Genomic DNA, 21407 nt, shown 5'->3' with positions numbered 1-21407 from the left:
ATTTAGCTTTACAAGATGAAAAGACAACCCTCAGAACGGGAGAAAATATTTGCAAATGAATCAACAGACAAAGGATTAATCTCCAAAATATATAAACAATTCATGCAGCTCAATATCAAAAAAACAAACAGCACAATCAAAAAATGAGCAGAAGACCTAAATAGGCATTTCTCCAAAGAAGACATACGGATGGCCAAGAGGCACATGAAAAGCTGCTCAACATCACTAATTATTAGAGAAGTGCACATCAAAACGACAATGAGGTATCACCTCACACCGGTCAGAATGGGCATCATCAGAAAATCTACAAACAGTAAGTGCTGGAGTGGGTGTGGAGAAAAGGGAACACTTGCACTGTTGGTGGGAATGTAAATTGATACAGCCACTATGGAGAACAGTATGGAGGTTCCTTGCAAAACTAAAAATAGAGTTACCATATGACCCCGCAATCCCACTACTGGGCATATACCCAGAGAACACCATAATTCAAAAGGACACATGCATTCCAATGTTCACTGCAGCACTATTTACAATAGCCAGGACATGGAAGCCACCTAAATATCCATCAACAGATGAATGGATAAAAAAGATGTACATAAAAAAAAAAGATATACATATATACAATGGAATATTACTCAGCTGTAAAAAGCAATGAAACTGGGACATTTGTAGAGACATGGATGGACCTAGAGACTGTCATACAGAGTGAAGTGAGTCAGAAAGAGAAAAACAAATATCGCATATTAACACATATATGCGGACTATAGAAAAATGGTACAAATCAACCTGTTTGCAAGGCAGAAACAGAGACACAGATGTAGAGAACAAACATATGGACAGCAAGTGGGGAAAGCGGGGAGGGTTGGGGGGGAATGAATTGGGAGATTGGGATACCAAATTGTACGCTCTAAATATATGCAGTTTATTGTCTGTTAACTGTATCTCAATAAAAGTTCTTAAAAAAAAAGAATATTATTTAGCTTCAAAGGAAGGAAACTCTGACGACATGGACAAACCTTGAAAACATTGTGTTAAGTGAAATAAACCATACACAAAGGGACAGTTATTGTACAATTCCACTTCTATCAGGTGCTAGAACAGGCAAACTCCTAGAGACAGATAGTAGAATAGAGGATCTGGGGGAGCAGGACTGGGGAGTTAAGTGTTTCAATGGTACAGAGTTGCAGCTGGTGAAGATTAAAAAGTTCTAGAGATGGAAAATGGAAATATTTGCATAACATGTACTTAACACCACTGAATTGTACACTAAAAATGGTAACTTTCATGTTACGTATTATATATTTTACCATTATAAAACATCTTAAAAGCTAGGTAATGACATTAGTCATCAGTACATTTTGAACACATGGCTGAAGGATTCAACCATAGTGAGTGTCCCAGCTGAAGCTTTGGGAAATCAGAGCCAATATGTTGAAGGTTCAAAACCAGTGGTATGTCACATTCTGCCTAAAGGAGATACGCTGAGCGAACTGAAGAGGACGTGTCAGGATCCCCTTTCCAGGTTGCCCTAGCAGCTGACCTCACTCTATCAGGAGAGCCAGCCCTTCCCCTTGGCCAGGAGGGACACCAAGCTGGCTGTGGGGACAGCTCTGTTTTTTTACCCCACGCAGAAAAAGCATGTATCAGAATTCACACTGAGTGGTTTAAATGGTTTCGGACCCCTCCCCAGGCATTGGAGGAGCTCTTATTTAGACAATCATGATTATGCAGCTGAAAGGGCTGAGCCATGCTGCACTGGGTTGGGGTGGGCTTGAGACTCTGTACCCAGGTTCTAACCACTGAACCTCTATTGTCATCTTTCCGGTCTTCAGCTTCAAAGTGGGGTTCCCTGGTCCTCAGCACGTTCCAGAGGCAGCTGATGTTGCAGCGCTAGGAGGATGGGAGGAAACTCACATCCTAATGTTCTCAATCCTTAGCATTCAGAAAACTGTAAAGTTTTATAGGTACGAGTAATGTGTTCAACATTAAAACAATTTAAAATACAGAGAAGAGGGACTTCCCTGGTGGTCCAGTGGTTAATAACCCGAGCTTCCACTGCAGGGGGCTGGGACCCAATCCCTGGTCAGGGAACTAGATCCCACATACATGCCACAACTAAGAGTTTGCATGGGGACTTCCCTGGTGGCGCTGCAGTTAAGAATTTGCCTGCCAGGATTTCCTAGGTGACACAGTGGTTAAGAATTTGCCTACCGCTGCAGGGCACACAGGTTCAATCCCTGCTGCAGGAAGATTCCACATGCCGTGGAGCAACTAAGCCCGTGCGCCACAGCTACTGAGCCCACATGCCGCAGCTACTGAAGCCCACGCGCCTAGAGCCTGTGCTCCACAACAAAAGAAGCCACGGCAATGAGGAGCCTGCGCACCACAACAAAGAGTAGACCCCACTCACCACAACTGGAGAAAGCCCGTGTGCAGCAATAAAGACCCAACACAGCCAATAAATAAATAAATAAATAAATTTATTAAAAAAAAAAAAGAATCTGCCTGCCAATGCAACGGACATGGGTTTGATCCCTGGTCTGGGAAGATCCCACATGCAACTAAGTAACTGCCCATGTGCCACAACTACTGAGCCCGAGTGCTGCAACTACTGAAGCTCGTGGGCCTAGAGCTCATGCTCCACAACAGTAGAAGCCACCACACTGACAAGCCGGCACATTGCAACAGAGTAGCCCCTCTCCCTGCAACTAGAGAAAGCCAGCGTGCAGCAATGAAGGGGAAAAAAAAAAAAAAGAGTTCACATGCTACAACTAACACCTGGTGCACCAAATAAAAATAAATATATTTTTAAAAAAGTCCCTGTGAACATCTTGGATTATATCTTTTCCATATATGTATAATGCTTTTTCTACGCATGTGCGTACTTACATTTCCAGGAAGTTGAGCCATACTGTGTTATTGCTTCATAAGAACGCATGATGCAGGAAGCAGGGACCAATGTCTCTGCATTGCCGATAGCAACCCAATGCCTGCCCCAGGCTCACTATTTAATAAACTGCTGTTAAAGTAAAAAAAAAAAAAAAAAAAAAAAGCATAATAATTATCGTTCCATTGCTTTTTTTACTCAATGAATATTGTAAACATCTTTCCAAAAATATACTATGTCACCATTCTTAATAACTGCAAAATGTTCCATTATATAGATTCGTTTTTCTCAACTTTTTTCCCCATGATTATCAGCCAAAGGGACCTTGTTAGGCAATTTTTTCCCTAATTCTCCCCCACGTGAAATGTTAATAGCATAGATGCATATCTTTTTAGGTACTGGAGACCAAAACCATTGTAATAGCCTAGATGTATTCATTCTTCTCCCTACACTCAAGAACCAATTTTGCCCCCATGGGACGCAATATTGCCCCCGGTGACAATGCATGATAAAGTTGTACCATAATTTATTCAATACACTATTAGACATTTAAGGTGCTCCTAGAATTTACCTATTTCAGGCTGTGATGAACATTCTCGTAAATTTAAATCTGTGCAAAAGTGGAAGTGGAATGTATGGGTCAAAGGGGATGCACATTTTTAAGACTTTGACTATACACTGCCAATAGCCCTCAAGTGTACCAATTTACAGTTAGTCTGACATGCATGGCACCTCCCTGCATTCTTTCCAGTTCTATTACCTACTCTTTTTAATGTTCATTACTTTTTTTGGCCGCACCACATGGCTTGTGGGATCTTGGTTCCCCGACCAGGGATCAAATCCAGGCCCCAGCAGTGAAAGTGCCGAGTCCTAACCACTGGACTACCAGGGACTTCCCTAATAGTCATTACTTTGAAAAGTAGTGGCAAAAGGCATTGCTTGTTACTTTATTTAATTTACATTTCTTTGGCCACAGTGTTTTAATACAACATTAATATAGTTTTACATGGTTGAGCTACTATTTAATTTCGTATTCCACTTCCCCCCCAAATTCCATTATATCATAGATATTTCTTCACAATATTAAAAAAATCTATCAAAACATAATTTTATCACTGTAATGTGTCAACACAAAAATTAAAGAAAAGAGTAGAAAATACCAGTTCCCATCAAGTCTATGAGGTCATCAATTTTAGGACACACCATGTTTTATGTACCACTTATTAAAAAAATGCTGCCAATTAAACTAGGACATGCTACTGGTTTTTAAGGTACATCCCTATTTTGAGAGGTTAAACTGAAAAAAATGTGCTTTAGAATTGATGAGAAAGATAGATAAAGAATAAACATGTGCTCATCTCTGTATAGGAAAGGGTCTGCTAAGCTGAAAGAGAAACTCAAAGGTATCCATGACTTTGACTTCATCAAAATGAAAAACATCTGTATGTCTAAATATTAAAAACAACAACAGTTAAAAGGTAATGAAACAGAAAAATGTTTGGGGCAATTATGGCCAAGGTAATAGTCTTAATAAAGACAAAAAGATCACTGGAGAAAGAAGTTGAACTGACAATTTATATAAGAGGGAATTGGCATTAACTGTATATAAGTTATTCTATCTCACTTATAATTAAACATGCAAATTAGAGATATAGTTTTTCTCAGTATCAAATTAGCAAAGATTAGCGGAAAGGAAAATTTCAATGCCAGCAAAACAAAGGGATATGGAACCCTCACCTGCTGCTGAGAGGGCTGTCAAGTGCCAAACCTTTTCCTATGAGTAGCCATAAAAATATTCAGATTCTTTCACTTAATAATTTTACTCTTAGAAATCTATCCTGAGGAAATGATCCTATCTTTCTATGATGGTTATACATCTACTTACTATGGAAGAAAATCCTATAAAACTTTAGGAAAAATAAACATCTTAGGAACTTCCCTGGCAGTCCAGTGGTTAGGACTCTGCTTTCACTGCTGAGGGCACGGGTTCGATCCCTGGTCAGGGGAAATAAGATCCTGCAAGTCATGAAGCCAAAAAACAAAACAACAAACAAACAAAATCTTAGAAGTGTAGCCATGTATATCTTTTTAGGTTTTTGTTTTTTGTTTTGGCTGTGCAGCTTGTGGGGATCTTAGTTCCCTGACCAGGCATTGAACTCTGGCCACAGCAGTGAAAGCATCAAGTCCTTGCCAGTGGACCACCAGGGAATTCCTGAAAACATGATTTTATAATGCACTACCGAGGGGATCAGGGTTTTACCCTCATCTAATCAGAAACTAGTGTTCTCAGGTCTTTTTTTTTTTTTTTGACCTCGCCACACATTTTCAGGGATCCTAGTTTCCTAAACAGGGATCCAACACAGACCCTTGGCAGTGAAAGCACAGAGTCCCAACCACTGGATAGCCAGGGAATTCCCTTCCTAGGTCATTTAATAAGACCAGGGCTCTCAAATGCTGTACCCTATTAAGAAACCTTGAGAGATATCTTTGTGATGTCCTGGAGAAATAGCACCCAGCAGCAGAAAGTGTTCTTGCTTTCGAATCACTCAGAGACAGACATTCAATCTGGAAGACTTGGGAATCCCACATCTTGGTGTCTTCAGCCAAAATGCCCTCTATTTCCTCTAGGTCTGTTTCCAATCGAGGGCAAGTAGCATCATTCATCATACTTGTACCATCTGAGCCCCCTTCGCACCCAGCAAGTGTTCCTTTTCAAACAGCTCCTACTGCGCCCTGCTGAAGACCTGCCAAAGCCTTCTCGTGCACGTGGAGTTATCACCCTTGCCAAGGCCTAAATGGCCTTTCAGCGTTGGGCCTTGCCTACCTCTGGAACCTTATCTTGGATCATCCTCTCCCTCTGTTCCACTGATGTCCTCTCCAGTTTTCTCAAACCTGTTAAAACTGGATACGGCCTCCAGACCATTGTAGGGGCGAAAACATGCTTTCCTTGCATCTCCCCGTGGTGGCACTCAGAGAGGCCTTCCCTGCGGTACCCCTGTGTTTATCGCATGGGTCCACCAGGCCTGAGGTGGGGAGGACAGCTGGGATCAGACAAGGGGAGGACTGAGAGCCTACAGGCATGGTCCCAGTTTCCGCAGTGCTGCCGAAAACCACGAACATCACTCGTCTCTCGCCGCCTGAGCCCACGGGGTGACCCTGGAGCCTCGCCGAACTGCATGCCTCCACCTGGGGGATGGACCTAACGGTATCCACTTAGCTTTGGGAGAATTACGCGGGAACCTGCTCGGGAGAGCGGAGTCCGGCGCGCACCGGCGGCTCACCCTGCGCTCACGAGGCGCGGCGGGACGCGGCAGCCGGCGTCCCCTTCTCGTGCGAGCGCCCCGCCCGCCCACACTGGGGCGAGGCAGCGGGGGTCGCAGGGTGGACGTTCGTTGGGGTAAAAGCGGGGTACGAGGCTGGGGGACGGGCGCGGAGGCCCCGCGGGGGTCCGGATCCCCGGCCCAGCGGCGGCAGGTAAGGGGCAGTGGCGGCACGAAGGCCTTGGACACGCTCCGGGCGCCGCAGGGGCGGCTTCGGGCGCAGGAGGTACGCAGGCCCGCAGCCCCCAGTTCGTCACGGGCTGCTCTAGGAAGAAAAAGGAGTGTAGGCGGCGGGAGGGCGGGGAGCGCCTGTACATTCAGGTCGGCTAGGACTGCGGATTATAGGCTAGGGACCCCTCATCACAACCCAGAGCTTGGCGCTACCGTACGGTTCCTATAGGGAACTGACTGCCGCCATTCCCCTCCCCCTTCTGGCGGGTAAATCAAGAGACGGTTTGAAGGAAGACGCATGCGCGTGAAACTAAATTAAACCGCTAAAGCGCGCATAATCCCGGTAAGGCGCAGGCGCAAAAAAGCCCAGCGGGTTTAGGGAGGTGGGCGGGGCTGACCCAAATACGCATGCGTATACTCATTTGCTGGCAGGCGGTGGGCCGGCTCATAAAATTACGCATGCGCCCGAGCTCTGTGTGACGCAAGGGGGCGGTGCGAACACCTGGCTGCGCGTGCGCAGAGCTTGTTCAAAGGACCTTATTTAGGTTGCGCAGGCGCCCGCTGGCCATTTCTTCTCAGCCGCGCCGAAGTTGCGTGAGCAGGTGAGTGTTTCTTGCTCGGTGTTTACCATCCAGCGGCCCCCGAGGATGCCAGTTTCGCGGGGATTGCTTCCCCCCCCAGGTCAGCGTAGAGCCTGCAGGGCTTTCGCAAGGCGCGGGCCGCCGCTGGGGGCCAGGAAGGCTTGGCCGCGTCGTGGCAGGGCTGCCGAGGCCTGCAGGCCGCGCCGCCTCTATTGTGTGAGATGTCGGAGGAGGCGGAGCGGAAGCGGCCGCCGCCATTTCCTCGCCTCCACGCTGGCGCCAGGACGGGTGCCCCCTCGGCTCGGGGCCCCGGCGCCTGGTATGCAGAGCGGTTTCGTGAGCCCGGCCGCTCCCCAGTGGGGCGTGCGATGTCGGAGACGCCGGGGTCGGGACGTCCGCACGGCCTCGACCCTGACGAAGGCGCCGCGGGCCGGCAGGGCGTCTGGAGCGCGGAGGGCTGTTAGATTGTACCATTTCTCAGGTCCGCCCGGCATCCCCGCCTTGCAGTCTGTTTGGACGCCAGGATCCACTAAGGGACGATGATGCTGGGCACCGAAGGCGGTGAGGGGTTCGTGGTGAAGGTCCGGGGCTTGCCCTGGTCCTGCTCGGCCGACGAAGTGCAGCGCTTTTTTTCCGGTGAGTGTGGAGTCGGAGGCGGGAGCTGAGCCGCCGGGGCCGCAGGGCTGGCGGGGAGGCGGCGGGCGGGGAGGCGGCGGCGGCGGTTGGGGGCGGGGGGGGGGGGGTTTGGGGCGCCCCCTGGAGGGCGCGGATGCCGCGGTTCCCGCCGTGTTGCCCGCGCGCAGCCGCCGCGGTTACGCAATGGAAATTGCGCAAGCCCCGCCCGCCCGGCCCTCTCCGGGGAATGCGGCCGCTCTGGCGGGGTTTTTTGTTTTTTCAATCCATGTTTTAAGTACTGGTAGTTCTGTGGGTGTTTTCTAGAAAGGATAGATGGGGTTTCCCCCTCAATCTTGAGAAATTTGCCCAGCAGCTGAGTAGATATCTTACAAGATGTTAAGATATAAGATCTTTCCACTCTTGGTATTGATTTGAAAAGGGGCGTTCTGCTTCGGAAAGATAAAGTGTCACTTTTTAATTTCAGACAGTTTTCCTAATCAAGATTTGGTTAATTGAAGAGTTGTTGTTTATGTAATTCTTGATCTGGCTTACTTTACAGTTGAGGACACTGAAGCCCAGGAAGGTTTTCTTGCTTATGTAGCTTTTTCCCAGTGTGTAGGTTTCCTGAATGATGTCTGCCAAATATCCTTGTTCACGTTATTAGTGTAAGATTAGATTGAAAGATACATTTGGAAGAAATGTACAGGTTTTGGAAGGATATCTGTAGTATTGATTTACTATCTGAATTTAGCGTGTGTAACGGAAAACGACCTGTAAAACAAGAACCAAGTACGCTGGAAGCCACCTTGCAGTGGGCAAGACTGGGTTTGGCTTCAGCTGTGCAACTTGGAGCATTTTAGCTTGGTAACATTGATCCCCTTTCAGGTGAGTATTGGCCCTGCAATTCGGATTCAAGCAAGAAATTGTAATGTTGCTGCTAGTAAGGTAAAACTGTTAAATATCCCAAATCAAAACTCCGAGTTTATTCAGAAAATGCCATTAAATCACAAGGTCCAGACTTAAAAATTTGCTGAGGAGTTATAAAAAGGATGTTTAATGGACACACTTGAGTAGTGAGGACTTGGAGATAACTTCATTAAGAAACTGCTTTGAATATTGGGTTTTCTAGATGGATTGGGAACATATCTATGGAATAAGAAAGTTTGGTCTGAGAGGAGGATAACTGCTTAATTACTGAAATCGATATCCTAGGAGTTACTAATAGTAATACCTTCCTTACTGTAGGCTTTGCAAATGTTCTGCTGTGTCCGTGAGGGTGTGTATAGACATTTCATCTGTATCACCCAGAGGTGGTTTTTAGTTTTAAATTCTGTATTAACGGTTGTTTTCTTTCCAGACTGCAAAATTCAAAATGGGGCTCAAGGTATTCGTTTCATCTACACCAGAGAAGGCAGACCGAGTGGCGAGGCTTTTGTTGAACTTGAATCAGAAGATGAAGTCAAATTGGCCCTGAAAAAAGACAGAGAAACTATGGGACACAGATATGTTGAAGGTTTGATTTACATTGCCCTAGTAACAGTAAATAAAATGTTAAACAAATAGAAATCCATCTTACCCCTTCTGAATTTTAGGTATTTGACCGCATGGAAATGGTCATCTAAGAGTTTATGGCATCTCTTCCTAGATTATCTAAAGACCCAGGAAATCTGAACTTTGTTCTCTGACTTTCCAAAGTTGACTAATTCTAAGCACCTCTTTCAGTATTCAAGTCAAACAACGTTGAAATGGATTGGGTGTTGAAGCATACTGGTCCAAATAGTCCTGACACGGCCAATGATGGCTTTGTACGGCTTAGAGGACTCCCCTTTGGATGTAGCAAGGAAGAAATTGTTCAGTTCTTCTCAGGTATGTAGTCCTGTTTGTTGCTGAGCAGTGAGTTCTGGCTAGCCTCTGGCAACATGTGATTGAATAGATGTTAAAAAGTTGAGTAGCTTAGGTATTTAAATAGGTTGTGAGTATATGCAGATGAATTAATGTTTTCTTCTTCCTGGAGACCTTCAAATAATTTAAGCCCATCTTAAAGGTGGATTAATTAAGTACTTCCAAAATGCTAACTTTGCCTATATTTAGTATTGTAGTTCAGAGTAGATCTTTGAGGATTGTCCTCAACAACTTAACTACTTTCCTCACATTGCTGTTCAGCAAAGTACTTCAAGTTAAAGGTAAGATCCCTTAACATTAGATTAGTATGTTAGGTTGTTGTAATTTGTGGCAAGTGTGTATGTTGTAAGACACACTAGGTCATGGGACCAGAAATTCTCTAATGGTCGCATTCTATTTATGCAAAAAAACCCTTACGGAAACAATTGGTTTAGCTAGGGATTAAATTTACTGAAAGTTGATCTAATATGAGTATAGATTGAATGTAGTCTTAGTATCTGAAGTACAGAAAGTGTTTTGAAATTGTTTGGGCCTAAAGTATTTGAATGTTTAGCAGAATGTTAGGGCATATGTTTTAAATACTATTGCTTAATATTCATGATGTGATAAACTGGAATTTAAGAACAAGAAATCCTTTCATGGTGTTTAGTATGTATTAAAATCTTGACTATTAAGATACATATCAAGTCCTAATATTTAGCCAGAATTTTTGAAATCAAGTCTGTTTTTATTGTTTTTGTCTAAATTGGTGAGAATTGAATGCTATCTGTCAACATCGTTAAATATGAACATAATTTCATATCTTCTAGGAAAGTGCTTTAAGTCCTTTTTGTAAGCTTGGGAATGTATCCACGGAAAGGATTTTTCATAGACGGAATTTCCAGAAGTGAATCATACTGCTGTTAGAGCATAAGAGTGCATGATTGTGCTGTGTTAGATCAGTTGTTTGTTGAAAGCTTAGATTGTATGTTTGTCAATTACATGACTAAGCAATGTTTCAATTTGTATATTAAATGTTTAAATATGTAATTTTTTAAAAACTGAAGTTCCGCTAACTTTAAAACATTGAAATATGAAATGAGGTAAAAGGTGTGTCTTGAATTTAGTAAAACTGTTGTATTTAATGCTTGGAAACTTGTTAAATTCTTGTATAATTTTCAACATTAAGTTGCATAGATAAATAAGTGTTCTTAATTGTTGAATTCTTAATGCATCCTATGGTCAGCAAGTTTTTTATTAACCATGTCATGGGGTGTGTTAAGAATTGAGTTATAGTTTGTAATAATGGAACTTCATATTACTGCAATGCATTTTTAAAGAGTACTTGTTGAAAGCATACCATTCACCTAAAGTTAAAATTCTGGTTTATTTAAAGCTATAATAAGAAGAATCATTTCTGGGCTTGTGATGTTAATATTGCCCCCCTACTGGGGTTATTTGTCCTTGGGTTGAAGGGTTGGAAATCGTGCCAAATGGGATAACATTGCCGGTGGACTTCCAGGGGAGGAGTACGGGGGAGGCCTTCGTGCAGTTTGCTTCACAGGAAATAGCTGAAAAGGCTCTAAAGAAACACAAGGAAAGAATAGGGCACAGGTGGGGATGGATGGTTGGTTGGATTTGTCACTTTTCTTATGGTAAACAATTAAATCCATATTCTCTCTGCTTAGAATCAAGGAAGAAAATCTGACTCCTAGTCTCAATTATCTGATGCTTTCCCACAATTTTCAAACTTTTCCTATGTCAAAGTCCCATAGTGCTTTCAGATTGAATTTTAGGTTTTGAAATTGTCCCCAGTTAATTTGGTCTACTTCACAATTTTGTAAGATTCCTAATTAACCCCAGTCAATGGAGTTGAGAGACTATGGTTTTAAAAATGTTAATGCAAACCTGGCTTTAGCTGTAATAACACCCACCTAGTAAATTAATATTACCATAAGAAAATGTGATACTTTCTGATCTTGTTTTTAAAGTTGAAATGCAACAAACTTTCTTGCTGTATAAATATTCTGCATATGTATTAATAAGCATAGCTTTCAAGAAATTGTCACAAAAGGTTTTATTCTCTTTTTGCTTGTGACTATTTTTCATTGAAGCATGCGCTTACCTATGCTGATTCCTACTAAAAGCATAGGCTGGGGTATTTATTGGCGGAAGGAAATGTGTAGTGTGGGCTAGACTGTTGGTGGAGGCTGGCTTTTTAGCCCACTTGCTATACATGAAGCCAATGGATTTAAGACATGAAATGTTGAAAGTTGAGTGGAATTCTTTCCCTCCTAAGACATTTATTTACAGTACTCCTCTCTACCCCTAAGGTTAGGCTCTCTGCCTCAGAGGAGTGAAATTTTTTCTATAAAGTTTACATTAAATCTTAAAATTGAGTGAATTTTTGGTCATTGCCTATGCAAATATAAGAAATCTGGCTTTAAATATTAGTCAGTTTCATGGCTATGACTACATTGTTTTCTTGTGTAACTGAATACCTGTATGAAATGAACTAATGTTTTCTCTCCCTTCCCCACCCCGTTTCCTGATGAACAATGCTTTAGGTATATCGAAATCTTTAAGAGCAGTCGAGCTGAAGTTAGAACCCACTATGATCCACCACGAAAACTTATGGCCATGCAGCGACCAGGTCCCTATGACAGGCCTGGGGCTGGCAGAGGGTATAACAGCATTGGAAGAGGAGCTGGCTTTGAAAGGATGAGGCGTGGTGCTTATGGTGGAGGTATGTGGACTGTGCAGATGTCACGAGGTCTGTTCTGTATGTGAGTGTTTTCATTTAGTGATTGTACTTTTTGTCTTGCAGGTTATGGAGGCTATGATGATTATAATGGCTATAATGATGGCTATGGATTTGGGTCAGATAGATTTGGAAGAGGTAAGGTAAGAATTGAATTTCTCATCTGAGGGATACTTACACTCTTGTTCATCTAGACCTCAATTATTGTTTTTCAGGAATGTCAGATCACAGATACGGGGATGGTGGCTCTACTTTCCAGAGCACAACAGGACACTGTGTACACATGCGGGGATTACCTTACAGAGCTACTGAGAATGACATTTATAATGTAAGTGTAGGATAAATTCATAGGTCGTCTGTTTCAACATAGCAGTAAAAACATGGTTCTTATTCTACTTAAGTGAAGCAGCATGTTAAGTTTGTATGTTTTTTCTAATAGTATTTGACTTGAGTCTCTGAAATACCTTATAGTTTTTTTCACCACTCAACCCTGTGAGAGTACATATTGAAATTGGTCCTGATGGCAGAGTAACTGGTGAAGCAGATGTCGAGTTTGCAACTCATGAAGATGCTGTGGCAGCTATGTCAAAAGACAAAGCAAATATGCGTAAGTGTGATTTAAGGATCTTGGGATCTCTTTACAGGTAGTTTTGTGACTAATGATTATTTATGATAGAGGAATAGTAAGGATGTGAGAAATTTGTAATCCAATAATAGGATTCTGTGGGATGTTTAAAAAGTTTGGGTTTTTAAAGTTAGTATGACTTAAAAGAATTTGATAAGAACACTGACTTAAGGTGTATATGCTTAATTGACAGACTTAAAGCAACTTACATGAACGTTTAAGACTTTCTTGAAACCTGCATAAAGTAAATCACCTGAAAGAAGCAGCTAGAATTTTTTTTTTTTTACTAAAAGTATTTAAAGTTCACAGACCTACTTAAAAGAACTTAAAGTGCTTATCTTTTTCTTTCACCAACAAACATTTTCAAACTTTTTTTTTCTCATTTCAGAACACAGATATGTAGAACTCTTCTTGAATTCTACAGCAGGAGCAAGCGGTGGTGCTTACGGTAGCCAAATGCTAGGAGGCATGGGTTTGTGTAAATATCACTTTAGTGTCTTTTTTTAAGCTAACCTTGTATGCCTTTTCTCTCATTTCAGAACACAGATATGTAGAACTCTTCTTGAATTCTACAGCAGGAGCAAGCGGTGGTGCTTATGGTAGCCAAATGATGGGAGGCATGGGCTTGTGTAAATATCGTTAGTTTTTTTAAAAACCAAAACATTTATATAAGTCGATTATGTAAGTTAAGTTATATATAAGGAGTTTAGCATAATTTAGGCAAAGAAAAGTTTTGATTTGAATAGTATGTCTGCCTTAAATCCTTGTGAGTTAAATAAAATGCTTAGAATAGATGAAATAGATAAATTAGTTTGAAGTACTTTTGGGGGAGGGGACTATAGAAGGAAACTAGTTGAATTGTCTAAGTATGAAATATAAATCTAAAATTGATATTTAGCAAGAAGCACAGGATCACAATGAATTTGGGGGCATAATTAGGTGTCCTGTGATGTCTATATTGACATACCCTTAATATATTATCAAATTATGGGGAAATACCCCACTAACTCCAGTTAAGCATTTTCATAAGGTCTTGTCAAAATGTCTCTACTTATGGAAACGTGGATTCAGTCCTGCTGATGTGTATACTGTTGGCCTTGTGGTTTATAAGTGTTTGACTAGCTCAAATGATGGATAGAAAGGTAGCCTGGTCATAGACAGTAGGCAGAAGGAGGCACAGAGGGTTATAGTGATGTAAGATCAAGAATGGAAAATAATAGATTTAGAATTACAAGCCGGGTACCACCAGGTACCACCTTACATAAGGAACAAGGTTCTAATGTTCTCTTAACTTAACAGCAAACCAGTCCAGTTATGGTGGCCCAGCCAGCCAGCAGCTGAGTGGTGGTTATGGAGGCGGCTATGGTGGCCAGAGCAGCATGAGTGGATATGGTAAGTGTGTTTTTTAATATACTTAGAATAAGTTTCAGGCAGGTTTCTTTAGTTGGGAATATTCAGGCTCCTTTTTTGGTGGAATTGGGTTATTAAATGTATGCTCTTGATCCTAATGTAACTATTCAAATAGCTTAACTTACAGAATCATTGGGAGGGGGAAGTATCTGGGAATTCAAAATAGTCATTATTGCAACTTTGAATAATGTTGAGCCAGAAAACATCTGCCTCCATTTGTTAAAACATTAAATAAAATTGTTCTCCTTTTCTGTTTGTTAGCAATTAAATCCATTTTAGATGGAGGGAGAATTTTAAATAATAGAATGGTGGTTGGGTTCAGGACCGTATTTACTAGTCAGTTAACCTAGGATTGGTTTTATTAATTAATTTTTTCAGTTGGTCTAAAGAATGGTGATTTTGGTATTATAGTCTTACCCTACAAAATCCTTTTGCAGACCAAGTTTTACAGGAAAACTCCAGTGATTTTCAATCAAACATTGCATAGGTAAATATTTTCTCAAAAAATATAATTTAAATTCCCAATAGCAAATACTGATATGTTGTGATAACACTTTCTATAGCAGTCAATGGCTCTGATTTAACTCCATGGAGGCTGCCATTTTGGGCACAGTGAGTTGCCTTTAGTCCAACTTCTGTCGTCTCACTTCCTGCCCACCATGAATAGGAAAAGCAAGAGATTGCCCCTGTGCTCCCTATTCATATATGCCATTCGATGGACACGTGAATGTTTATGGTAAATTTTTTTTAAAATGCTTTGTTTAGCTTTAAAAACAACATGAAGTAATTCTGCAATTTTTGAAAAACACTAGTTTTCCTTTAAACTTAATTTTCCACGTTGATCCTGAAGCATCCAATTAAATGGTAGCACAAGAATCTGGCAAGTTGGTACTGCAGAGAAAAGGGGTTAATTGAGACTTGTTTGGAGTCGGGAGTCCCTTTTCCCAAACATGCTTCTCGCCACTTGGACAGCAGCCATTTGTACTCGTATACTTTTTAAATTTTTTCTTGGAATGCTATATTTTAGTTTACTAATCATCTGATACTTCTCCTGACTTGTCAAATTGATCTCTTTGCAGGCAGCCAAGGAGCAGTGAACAGCAGCTACTACAGTAGTGGAAGCCGAGCGTCTATGGGAGTGAACGGAATGGGAGGGATGTCTAGCATGTCCAGTATGAGTGGTGGATGGGGAATGTAATTGATCCTGATCACTGACTCTTAGTCAACATTTTTTAAAAGAAAAACAAAACTTAAGTTTTAACAGTTTTGCAATACAAGCTTGTGATTTATGCTTACTCTAAGTGGAAATCAGGATTGTTTTAAAGACTTAAGGTTCAGTATTTTTGAACACAAACATTCATCTAGGATGTAACAACTAGGTTGAGTAATCTATTACTGTTAAATAATTTTCAGCTTTTCTCAAGTTAGTTATATTGTAGGATGTACTTAAGCAGTAGGTGTATTTAGGTTAAAGCAGTTGAATTATGTTAAATGTTGCTCTTACACCACATTACATTGAACACTGTTTGGATGCATGTTGAAAGACATGCTTTTTTGTAAAACTCAATATAGGAGCTGTGTCTACAATTAAAAGTGAACTATTTGGCATGTTTGTTCTAGTTTCATTTAATAACCTCTATGGCACGTAAGTTTAAGCTTTTTTTTTTTTTTTTTTTTTTTTTAAGTTAATGGGGAAAATTTGAGACGCAATACCAATACTTTAGGATTTTGGTCTTGGTGTTTGTATGAAATTCTGAGGCCTTGATTTAAATCTTCCGTTGTATTGTGATTTTCCTTTTTAGGTGTATTGCGCTAAGTGAAACTTGTCGAATAAATCTTCCTTTTAAAAACTGCACTTTGTCTTGTCTATGCTTCAGTGTCATATGGACTGTTTCTTGGTGCTCTATTCCTGCCTGGGGCGTAGGTGAGCAGTGGTCCACATCTCTGGCTGTGGCAGACAGGCTCGGCAGTTGTGGCTGTTGTGTAGATGTCTTCAGACCTCTCTTCCCTCCAGTGCAACTGAAGGTAAATGTAGCTTTGGGGCCCTGTGGAAGAGCTGTATGTTTGGCCTGGCTGCACAGGACCTGATCTGAATTGCCTTTGACTTGCTAAGCACTTGCACAAAGCCAAGGGGGAGGCAGAAGTGTCCTTACTGCATGCTCTGCATGTCCATGGAAGCTTTCTTTGAGCATGGCTGAGGAAGTGCCAGAGACAAGGGGTGGCTGACTAGGAGTGTTCTTCCCAATCTGATGGCATCTTTTGAATTTTGCTTATATATGGGGTATTTTCTAGAAGGAGCTAGTTTATAGAGGACTTCGAAATTGAGGTCTCAGTGTTTTTGTCTCCTTCCTCAGGATCAAGTCTGCTCTTAAGCAGAATTATTCCATTTATAAAGTACTTCTGAGATGATTAGTTTAAATCGGTAATTGAAATCTTTATTGTAGGTAAGAACTCAGTGATATTTGCTAGGAGAGTATTAGGCAGTTCTTAAAAGTGTAGTTTTAGAATTCCCTTCAGATATTTAACACTGTAGTTTGGGAATTGCCACTCATTCATCATCCCCGTCATAGAAAAGTTTGCTGTATTGAGGTTAGAATTCAGAATTGGAGCTGTGAATATATTAAGAAAGGCTTGTGCTGTTTGAAGCCATGTGTGTACATTTTTACTTGCTGTGACAGTGCTGAAGTTTCCGCCTTTCGTCCTTGGCGAGGTTAGTATGGTGAGGGTACTCTAAAAAATTGCTTAGAATGTTCTTAGCTGTTCTTTACAGACTGCAGATGGCAGCACTGCACAAAGGTATGCATGAAGGGCCCTGCAGGTTCTGCTCTGCTGCATGCTCTGTGAAGGCTGGGTGCATGCCTTCAATTGGGTTGGGGATACAGAAGTGTTGTATTTGAGATAATTATCTGGGGAGGCACTGTTGAGTGTTGGTGTTCAGCTGTGTTCTAAACCTAGTACTGTCCCTGAGATCTTTACTGAGTTACTCCATGGCTGGGGTATTAGATACAGGGAGGGTTGCTTCCCTTGGTCTTCTCGGTTTTTTGCAAGGAACATATTTGTTGGAAACCATGGCTTATTGGAGGAAGGAAAGGGACTAGAAACTGTGGTTCTTTGGAACCTTGTGCTCCATGGACCAACCAGCATGAGCACCGGGGAGCTTGTCAGGAATGACCAGAACCTCCAAACACTCATTTTATCATGGACCCCGCCTGGTCAACATGTGTTGGAGAAGCACTGCCTTAGACTTTATCCCTCATTATTGCCCAGGTCGGGGGGAAGGTTGCCAAACCAGAGACTGAGGGTTCCAAAGTTCAGGTGCATGTTTGGTGTCTTCAGTTCTTTTCCATGCAGCTAAGTATTGGTAACTGGCACAAGGATCCTTTGTGAATAATGCTTGGGGCGTGGAGAAGGGGCATCAGGTTGGAGAAGAAAACAGGAATGATAAAGGGAAGAGCATTTGGTGTGTGGCTGTGGTGGGAACCTTATACTGAGCTGTCAGAACAGTCTTGAAGTAGGGAGGTATTATCCTCTCCCTTTATGTGTGCAGATGAGAGCTAAGGCTCAGAAGTGACTTGCCTAAGGCTCTCCAAGTTGGAGTTCAAATTGGGTGCATTGAAAACAAGGTGCAGGTATCTAATGCTAGACTATTTGGGGTAGTACAGTGGTATGTAAACTTTGGGAGAAGCTGGGTGCTGAATGAGGTTAAGAAAGCCGCTCAGGTTAAGTTAGGGAAGGGGAGAGGGCCCCTTTTGCTGCCATGTGCTTCCCTAATAGGGCTCAAAAATCTGTAGTTTGGAATGAAGGCAGTTTTGGAACTGGGCGCACAGATCTGGGACCTAACGTTGTGGAGCCTCCTATGTTTCCCATCCATAACGTAGGTGTATTTAGGGGAGCAGATGTGGAACCAGCCAGACTGGGTAAACCTGCTGGACAGAGCACAAGAAGGAAGAGGGCCAGGGCCTCAAGCCAGGGCTGGACAGCTAAGACCAGGCCAGAGAACTGGTGGGAGGTGGACACAGGCAGTGTCAAGATTCAAGTCCACTGCGGCTGGAAAAGATAGGCCCCACAGGTGGTTGGACTGACCTGTCTGGACTGTATTACAGTACTTGTTACAGTTTTGTAACCTAGACATTCCAGGCCATCAACTCTGGTTGGGGGAAAGGTGTGTGTGTGAGCATGTGCTCAGGTGGGAATCCAGAGGAAGGCTCTGAACCAGTTTTCCACAGCCCACAAACACCTTGAAATTCAAAATGACTGCCTGGCAGGTGCTTCTCTGCAGGTGTCTCCATCTGTAATCAACTATGTTCAACTCCCTATTATTGGGTTGGCCAAAAGGTTTGGGTTTTTCTGTAAGATGTTACGAAAAACCCAAATGAACTTTTTGGCCAACTCACTATATGAGGGAACAACTTTTGAGCTTTGGTGACAGGTATTTCTTCTGTGCCTGATGATGGACTTGGCTCAACTGAGCAGAGCGGCCTGCACCCCAGAACCCAGCAGGCCCAGGCCTTCACCTCAAATGCAGCTGCCCTCACCAAGGGCCTTTAGTCCTGAAATGGGGGTTGCTCTTGGGCATCCTGTGAAGCTGACACAAGCTCCTTCATTTTCTGCAGTAGAGTGAAAAATAAATGATTTTATTGCAGGGCTAATGATGGATATTCACAAGAGTGTGAAACAGCAAATTTCTTGACTGAAGCAGGGAAGGCATGCTGGGGGTGGGGGTGGGGAGGAGTGGGGAAGGAAAGGAACTCATTACTCACTACACCAGTGGGACTACTGCAAAATAGGTTAATTCTTTGGAAATTGAAAAATGGCAATAGCAAAACCGTGAAGTTACATCTGAACCAAAGCCAGTGGTGTCAAGTGAGAAGAATGTCAATCTGAAGGAGTTGATTCCATACAATTCAGAAAGGAGAGGCGCACAGCTTCTGGTCCTGTGCTGCGTTGCAGAGTGCTAGCAGTCCAGGCGAGGATCTTGTTCTCTTGCGAAGACAACCTCCCAAGCCCCTGGCCACCTTGAGACCCCGTTTGGCACTGTTCCGTGGCTGCCCATGCCCATGAAGACAGGCTGACACCTGGTCCAGAAAGCAGGCCCTGCTGACGCTCCCACCTTAGGAACCGGTGGAGGAGGAGCAGCGCTGAAGAAGGAGGGTGTGGCAGCTGTCGCACACACGTACTGGCTTGGGGTAGGAGGGCAGGGCCAGCTCATTACTGGAGCACGTGTTGCAGAAGATGTGGCCACAGTTTCGGCAGTGGTGCTACGGGATAGAAAAGAGGCAGTCAGAACACACGGAGCTGCCTGGGTCTGCACACCCACTCCAGTTTACAGACCTTCAAAAGTTTAATAATTTAGAATACCTCCTTTGGAGGCATGCATCAATCTGGAAGGGGTTCTTGTAGACTTCTTGTTTCTATATGTTCCTGCAAAATCCATGGAATGTTGGAAGGGGTGTACACTGACATGAGCAAGGTTCTTTTGTGTTTTATTGGACTTGACAACTCTAACTCAGTGAGTTGGTAGTCTGTGCTATTTAAAGAGCCCTGGGTACATTCTTTGTAATCACTGCATTCCATGGTGGTTACCACACCCAAGGTTTCTTTAGCCGGGCCCTCCTGAAAAGGAAGTCTTGCTTTGTAAAGAGGACTGCCATCAACCTTGGGCATGTGGCAGATGTCAAGACAAGGACCTGTGTGGCCCCTGCTCCTCCAGGTTCTATACATCACTTCTGCCAACTGTCCCCCACTCCCTGAGTCAGAGTAGACAATGGACCTTCAACTGGGGACAGCCAGGCCTGTGGAGCCCCACCTACAGCAGTGATCTGTAGAACAAGCATGATCTCAAAGGCAGCCTCAGGAGGGTTTTCCTAGCCCTGAACCTATTGCAAGGCACTGACAAGAGTTTTGCTTCCTTTTTTGCACAGGCTGTTAAGGGGGCAGACGAGAACAGGAATCCATGTGGTGGTGGGTGGTGGTGGCAGTGTGGCAGGCATTCCTCCTTTAGTCAAGGCTCTCTATTTTGTGTGAGATGTATATCCCGCTCCTGTCCTGCCCAACTGGTCAATCAAGGCCCTGTCATCCCTGGATGAGAGGCTGGGCCCAGGACCTTCTGTTCCCAGACCTTGAAGGCAGGCCACAAAGGCAGAGGCAGATTCACCGGGGCAAGTGCCTGCCCAGATTGCCAGCGACCTTTTGGTGCCACCTGGATGCCTGTCCTGAGACTTACTGCCCATAGGTTCTCCATAGCTTCTGTTTTTGCCTGACTTAGCCAGGTTTTGGTCCTATTGCTTACAAAGAATTTTCAGTTGATAGACACACCTAAGCCACTTCTGCAAACAAGCAGCCCCAACTCCCAAATCGCTGAGAGGAGTGCAATGGAGACAAAGCCTGTAGCTAACAGGCTGGGGTCCCTGAAAGGGCGTAGGCTTGGACATTGTCTGCATGGGCCAGCAGACCAGTGAGCGCGATGCAGTGGGCCTAGTCCCGCAGGCCTTCTCCAGAACCAGAGGAAGGAGAGCCCAGGCGGGGCACCACCTTGGCCCCTGGGCGAGCGGGTGGAGGGACCCCACATACCTTTCTCCGGGAAATGGAGAACTCCTTTTCACACTGCTTACAGTGCGTGGCTTCATCGTCTTTCAGCCAAGTGTGGCCCTGAAGAGGAAAATACCACAGGATCCCATTTTATGGCTTGGCTCCTCGTGAACCTTCAGCTGTGTTCACCCTCCAGCCCAGCATCCGCTGTCCCTTCCTAATAGCAGCTGGTTTGCGTTTGAGGGACTGCCTCTTCTCCACTAGAAGTGGCCTCACAGGACTGTCCCCCACCCTGACCACAGCTGGAACTCCTGTGCTGCAGCCTGCCTGCCCTCTGGCTTTCTGGTCTCCACAGGCTGCCCCAGGCCTCAAGCCAGATTCTCCAGCCTTCTGTTCACCTGAGACTCACCCTCTGTCAATAAATGCCCTAAGGCTGAGGTAACCAGAATCAGGATCTGGTGCTTGTAAGTCAAACCCTGGCTGAGACATTATCCGAAGTGCCTCCTGAACTGGCAGGAGGAAAGGCCAACCCTGTCAGCCAGACTAGAAAACCTGACAGAAGTCCCCGCCAAGAAACAAGGCAATGTGCTGCAGAGACAGGAAGCCCTTCTCCATACACGCTGAGCCT

The 21407-nt window shown here is 43.6% G+C and overlaps 2 protein-coding genes across 13 annotated transcripts in view; one reads left to right on the top strand and one right to left on the bottom strand.

The window, feature by feature from the left end:
- The first annotated feature begins 7456 nt into the window (after positions 1–7456).
- HNRNPH1 (heterogeneous nuclear ribonucleoprotein H1) lies at positions 7457–16101 on the top strand. Of its 12 annotated transcripts, none has more exons than XM_057709918.1 (13): positions 7457–7595; positions 8932–9087; positions 9297–9440; positions 10931–11069; positions 12023–12201; positions 12283–12354; positions 12432–12544; positions 12688–12823; positions 13230–13289; positions 13381–13470; positions 14141–14233; positions 14689–14738; positions 15331–15468. In XM_057709918.1, exons 1-12 carry the CDS (start codon positions 7499–7501, stop codon positions 14736–14738), a joined length of 1329 nt encoding a protein of 442 aa, XP_057565901.1. In that variant the 5' UTR covers positions 7457–7498; the 3' UTR covers positions 15331–15468. The 12 variants fall into 12 exon arrangements, with proteins under 12 accessions (XP_057565901.1, XP_057565902.1, XP_057565898.1 ...); XM_057709919.1 differs by having other exon boundaries at positions 12411–12544; positions 13381–13440; XM_057709915.1 differs by having other exon boundaries at positions 12411–12544.
- A 2753-nt stretch (positions 16102–18854) lies between these two features.
- RUFY1 (RUN and FYVE domain containing 1) overlaps positions 18855–21407 on the bottom strand; it is a 56213-nt gene continuing 53660 nt past the window's right edge. The window contains exons 17-18 of the mRNA XM_057709909.1: positions 20822–20899; positions 18855–19509 (exon numbers count right to left, since the gene is read on the bottom strand). Of these exons, the coding sequence (XP_057565892.1) occupies positions 19363–19509; positions 20822–20899 (225 nt within the window). The 3' untranslated portion in view covers positions 18855–19362. The remainder of the gene's footprint in view (positions 19510–20821; positions 20900–21407) is intronic.

This window comes from Hippopotamus amphibius, chromosome 15 (assembly GCF_030028045.1).
Source record: "Hippopotamus amphibius kiboko isolate mHipAmp2 chromosome 15, mHipAmp2.hap2, whole genome shotgun sequence".
Classification (NCBI taxonomy): Eukaryota; Metazoa; Chordata; class Mammalia; order Artiodactyla; family Hippopotamidae; genus Hippopotamus; species Hippopotamus amphibius.
This window is presented reverse-complemented; position numbering and strand designations above follow the sequence as displayed.

Excerpts from the sequence above, each read along its gene's own strand:
- HNRNPH1 (XM_057709911.1), top strand. The coding sequence starts at position 7,499 with ATGATGCTGGGCACCGAAGGCGGTGAGGGGTTCGTGGTGAAGGTCCGG. Across the intron at positions 12,545-12,687 it reads CTGAGAATGACATTTATAAT|TTTTTTTCACCACTCAACCC; the intron begins GTAAGTGTAGGA and ends AATACCTTATAG. Across the intron at positions 13,471-14,140 it reads GATGGGAGGCATGGGCTTGT|CAAACCAGTCCAGTTATGGT; the intron begins GTAAATATCGTT and ends TTAACTTAACAG.